Here is a 6,000-nt window from a genome sequence, read left to right on the forward strand (position 1 = left end):
CAAAGACTATGGGCTGAAGACTTGTGCTCCAGAACTAGCCGCACCTCTAGCCAAACTGTTCCAGTAACAGCTACAACACTGGCATCTACCTGACAGTGTGGAAAATTGCCCAGGTATGTCCTGTCCACAAAAAGGACAAATCCAATCCGGCCAATTACCACCCCATCAGTCTACTCTCAATCATCAGCAAAGTGATGGAAGGTGTCATCGACAATGCTATCAAGCGGCACTTACTCACCAATAACCTGCTCACCGATGCTCAGTTTGGGTTCCGCCAGGACCACTCGGCTCCAGACCTCATTACAGCCTTGGTCCAAACATGGACAAAAGAGCTGAATTCCAGAGGTGAGGTGAGAGTGACTGCCCTTGACATCAAGGCAGCATTTGACCGAGTGTGGCACCAAGGAGTCCTAGTAAAATTGAAGTCAATGAGAATCAGATGGAAAACTCTCCAGTGGCTGGAGTCATACCTAGCACAAAGGAAGATGGTAATGATTGTTGGAGGCCAATCATCTCAGCCCCTGGACATTGCTACAGGAGTTCCTCAGGGCAGTGTCCTCGGCCCAACCATCTTCAGCTGCTTCATCAATGACCTGCCCTCCATCATAAGGTCAGAAATGAGGATGTTCGCTAATGATCGAACAGTGTTCAGTTCTTTTCGCAACCCCTCAGATAATGAAGCAGTCTGTGCCCGCATGCAGCAAGACCTGGACAACATCCAGGCTTGGGCTGATAAGTGGCAAGTAACATTGGTGCCAGACAAGTGCCAGGCAATGACCATCTCCAACAAGAGAGAGTCTAACCACCTCCCCTTGACATTCAATGGCATTACCATTGCCGAATCCCCCACTATAAACATCCTAAGAGTCACCATTGACTTAATTGGACCAGCCACATAAATACTGTGGCTACAAGAGCAGGTCAGAAGCTGGGTATTCTGCGGCGAGTGACTCACCTCCTGACTCCCCAAACCTTTCCACCATCTACAAGGCACAAGTCAGGAGTATGATGGAATACTCTCCACTTACCTGAATGAGTGCAGCTCCAACAACACTCAAGAAGTTTGACACCATCCAGGACAAGGCTGCCCACTTGATTGGCACCCCATCCACCACCCTAAACATTCACTCCCTTCACCACCAGCGCTCCTTGGCTGCAGTGTGTACCATCTACAGGATGCACTGCAGCAACTCACCAAGGCTTCTTCGACAGCACCTCCCAAACCCGCGACCTCTACCACCTAGAAGGGCAAAGGCAACAACAACACCTGCATGTTCCCCTCCAAGTCATACACCATCCCGACTTGGAAATATATCGCCGTTCCTTCATCGTCGCTGGGTCAAAAGCCTGGAACTCCCTACCTAACAGCACTATAGGAGAAACTTCCTCTCGCAGACTGCAGCTGTTCAAGAAGGCGGCTCACCACCACCTTGTCAAGGGCAATTAGGGATGGGCAATAAATGCTGGCCTTGTCAGCGACGCCCACATCCCATGAATGAATAAAATAAAAAGGGTTGTGACTGCCTCCTGGATCAAAGTGTCAAGGACCTGTGCTCCTCCTGGATGCATCGTAATGTCTGCAGCTCAGACTCCAGTTCAACAACTCCTGGCTGAAGTTCCGCAAGCTGCAATCACTGCAGATGTGATTGCCGGGGATCACGCTGCTCTCCACCAACTCCCACATGCTGCAGTTACGACATACCAGCTGCCCTGCCATCGCTTGCCGAACCAGAATTTATTTATTTACTTTATTGGAGTTTTTAATCTCTTGCTATTCTTGGTTTGTAGGAGTAAATGCAAGTTCTTTCTAATATTTGGCTTGCAATCATCTGTGCTTGATGTAATTATTATTTTTTCATGATTCTTGTGCTACAAAAATCATTTACTTGTGCAAAATAATATTTATCTTTGTGTTGAACAACAATTGCATAAGTTTTTAAATCATTTACTTAACCTCTTAGCAGCATAAATTGTCATTTTTTTTATTATTACAGCAATCAATATGTAGAAAACAAAGGAAGTGAGTGGCAAAATCTGGGCATGTATAGGACTGGGTTGGAGCAAACGACAACATTTGTGGTTGTAGTGATGAGAATCACAGAGGCAGAGATAGTGGGCGGTTCAGAGTTACAGGCAGGAGAACATCTGGAGAGAGAGTAGGTTGAATGGTACCTGTACAACCGGAGATCAAGCATGAAAGAGGGATTAACATCAAAGTTTGGAGTTTGGAGCTGCTGTGGTAAGGTTGCCAACCCTCCCAGATTGTCCAAGTCTCCCAGAATTAAAGGTTGGTCCCCTGGGTACTGCTGCTAGCAACCCGGGAGAAAAGCGGAACTTCGCGCCTATGCACCTCAGACTCGAGAGGGGAGAAAACCCGGGAAATATCTTCACAAAGACAGTAAAATCCAGCCGATATCCAGGGCGGGAAAGACCCTGCACAGGGAGGGTGGCAATATTGACTGCTGCTCTCTAATGTTGGATATTTCTGCAGGAGGAAGGGAGGTGGTTGGGGTCAGGAGGCAGTGAAGTTTAGGACCCCACTCCCACTGAATATGATGATTGATCAAACCCCAATACTGGTATCATTGCAAAAATAACTAGATACTTTCTGTAGAAAAGAAACTTATTTATAATGTACCTGAAGCCAGCAGTGTTATTAAAAAAAAGTAGTACTGCTGTAATTTTTGAGGTACCTACATTTAGGCCTCACCTTACATTCAGGTTTGTTGCTGACATCTGTTGGCTCCATGCAGCTGTGAGCCTCTCCACTTTCTCCCTTCTGGCCTCCTTACCACTCCAAGGCCCCCTTCGTTCCTTCCCAGTCCGAGGCAGGGTACTGATTTCTCAGTTGCTTGCTGCTGCCCCTGGCCTTCCAAATCCAAGCTGGGGAGGGAGTGAATGCTGAGGTCAGCCCCAAGGATTCTCTGGAGGAGGTTGAACACTTTTGAAGAATAAGGTACACTCTTACCTATGGTACTTAACAATTATAACCTATCCCCAAGGATCCAAGTGAATTTGTGTTGGGAATTACGTGGATACAAGCCTATATCCAGCTACTTTGAGAAAACTTGATATACCATAGTGCTATATCACAACTTTTAACTAATGTTGAAATGTCTGTTGCTAATACCTATATTAATAGCCCTAATTATTTTATTACAGGAAAACCATTTAGAGGACACCCTATCTTTAAGAGCAGATACATTCCTTGAAACCAATAAGAACAAGAGGAAGCCCACTGGATCACAGCAAAAGGAAACCCTGTCATTTTGTGGATGTTAATATTTTAGAACAGTTTTGTCAGTTGAGTAAAGTTTAAGCTAGATTTAACCCCCCACCCCCCACAAAATTACAACTGGGTTATAAGACATAAGTAAAGTTTTTCTTGCATTTATTGTTGCAGAAGTCGAAATTTAAAATTTATGATCTTCCCATGCTACATGCTGTTCTCTACCCAAAATGGTGGGCTGATCTGTTCTGACCATCATGTACCATTTTTCTGCTAAGAGGTGAGGTTGTTCGGTAGGTGACTTACTCTACGGCCTCTGCCAATGCTGTCAAGCTGGAACATGTTCAGAATTTTGTAGGGTGACTCAATCCAATTTTTGCCACCCTTCCTGGCCTCTTGGCAACTCCTCCCAATATACCCAATTGTTTAACTTGCTTTGTGGGATTTAAGTTTCTATCCTTATATGATACTCAAGTCAATGACGTTTAATATACTAGAATTCTGTTTCTCAACAGTGTAACGTGATGTGATCAAAATAAATGTTGAGTGTAACAAACTTTTAAGAATATGTTGTTAATAAATCTGAAAATTGGCATATTATATTCCTTCTGGGAAATTTGGAGTTTTTTTATTCAACTTGCTTGTAGAATTCAAAAGCTTTTATACAATAATCCATATTTCCACACAGCTGTCTAGTGCCTTGGGAATGGGACTTCTACCATGACCCCTTCAATAAAAATTGAGCCTTTTGTGATTACTTGATGTCCTGACCTACTGTTTGAAGCTCCACTCTAAGCTGTCACCTTGAATTGTTGTTGGCCATCAATAGTTCTTTGTTGTCCCCAACAGGGAAAGTTTCTTTTGCTGTTGATTTGAGTTTTGATCATTGTATTTGTTGGTATTTTATCCCCCTCTTACTCAGTTTGTGGATTTACAAAGAGAATTCCCTGCAGATTGTTCAAATGTGAAGTTTTTACCAGGTGTTTTGCTTACAAAGTATGTGTGCTTTATCTAAAAAAAACAATATCATCTTGGGCTGCTGTCTACCAAGCACAGCTGATCCCAGTTAGTTCCTTTTGTCGCTGCCGACGGGGTCCCGGCCATTGTTTTAAAATTTACATGGAGTCCGACTGATCCTTTACAGTAACTGACTCCTATGACACCTGTCTTCTGTGTCTTCAATCGGTGTACGGTTTCTCAGAATGTGAAGCCTTTTTCTGACTCAGCAGATAGCTTTTCTTGAGTGACTCATTTGTTGAAAGTAGGTCCTAGGCTTCAGAATCTCAAAACTCAGCACTTCTTGGTGCAGAGATACCTCAGCTTTCAGCTTTGTGCTAAGATGCATGTCCGCCTCCAAGTCTCATTGGAAAATAAATGCAATCAGGGAGTATTCAAGTCTTGGTTTAAAGATGCACTAGTTGAGCCATGCTGCATGTTGGCTCACACACACATCAGGAGAGGAGGTATCGTGTGGGGCTCCGGGTCCTATACAAGCTCATTCAGTAACAATCACATGCCAATTCCACCTCAGACTGGTGGCATATTGACCAGAGTGTCCTGGCTTCCCAAGCAGTGCGTTGAGCAATTTATATTCACCGACACAGATAATGGCACTGATTGCCGGCGCTGCCCTAGCTCCAGATCAGGTGTTGATTCAGGTCAATGCCCACACTACATGTGGCTCCAGCTGTAGCACTGGTACCCTGTCCTCAGTACTGTTTTCAAGAGGTATGGGTTTTTCATGGTTCTGCACAGTTGATAAAATACTCATTTGTAAGTTCTAAGACTAATGCAATAAACAAAGAATGCACACCAGGCTGATCAATATATGAAAGAAAGATAGAGTAATGTCTCTGTTGGAACCTTTGTTAGAGCTGTGGTACTTCCACATAAGAACTAGGAGTAGGAGTAGGCCATACGGCCCCTCGAGCCTGCTCCGCCATTCAATAAGATCATGGCTGATCTTCTACCTAAACTCCACTTTCCTGCCGTGTCTCCATATCCCTTGATTCCCATAGTGTCCAAAAATCTATCAATCTCAATCTTGAATACACTCAACGGCTGAGCATCTACAGCCCTCTGGGGTAGAGAATTCCAAAGATTCACAACTCTCAGTGAAGAAATATTTCCTTTTCTCGGTCCTAAATGGCCGACCTCTTATCTTGAGACTATAACCCCTAGTTCTAGACACTCCAGCCAAGGGAAACAGCCTCTCAGCATCCGCCCTGTCAAGCCCTCTAAGAATTTTATACGTTTCAATGAGATCACCTCTCATTCTTTTAAACTCTCATAGAATATGGGCCCATTCTACTCAATCTCTGTTCATAGGACAACTCTCTCATGCCAGGAATCAAACTAGTGAACCTTCATTGCACCCCCCTCTAAGGCAAGTAGACCAAAACTGTACACAGTACCAAAGGTGTGGTCCCACCAGAGCCCTATATAATTGCAGCAAGACCTCCTTACTCTTATACTCCAACCCCCTTGCAATAAAGGCTAACATACTATTTGCCTTCCTAATTGCTTGCTGTACCTGCATGTTAACTTCCTGTGATTCGCATACAAGGACACCCAAATCCCTCTGAATACCAACCTTTTTTAGCCTCGCCTTTTAAAAAATATTCTGCTTTTCTATTCTTTGTACCAAAGTGGATAATTTCATACTTCCCCACATTATCTTCCATCTGCCACTTTCTTGCCCACTCACTTAACCTGTCTATATCCCTTTTGCAGCCTCTTTGCGTCCTCCTCACAGTTTACTTTCCCACCTA

At 44.1% G+C, this 6,000-nt stretch overlaps 1 protein-coding gene across 1 annotated transcript in view; it reads left to right on the forward strand.

Annotated features, from left to right (window-relative positions):
- LOC137332223 (uncharacterized) overlaps positions 1-3,829 on the forward strand; it is a 63,969-nt gene extending 60,140 nt beyond the window's left edge. Inside the window, exon 16 of the mRNA XM_067995915.1 lies at positions 3,163-3,829. Coding sequence (XP_067852016.1) covers positions 3,163-3,212 — 50 coding nt within the window. The 3' untranslated portion in view covers positions 3,213-3,829. The remainder of the gene's footprint in view (positions 1-3,162) is intronic.
- Positions 3,830-6,000: the final 2,171 nt, after the last annotated feature.

This window comes from Heptranchias perlo, chromosome 14, assembly GCF_035084215.1.
Source record: "Heptranchias perlo isolate sHepPer1 chromosome 14, sHepPer1.hap1, whole genome shotgun sequence".
NCBI classification, from domain to species: Eukaryota; Metazoa; Chordata; class Chondrichthyes; order Hexanchiformes; family Hexanchidae; genus Heptranchias; species Heptranchias perlo.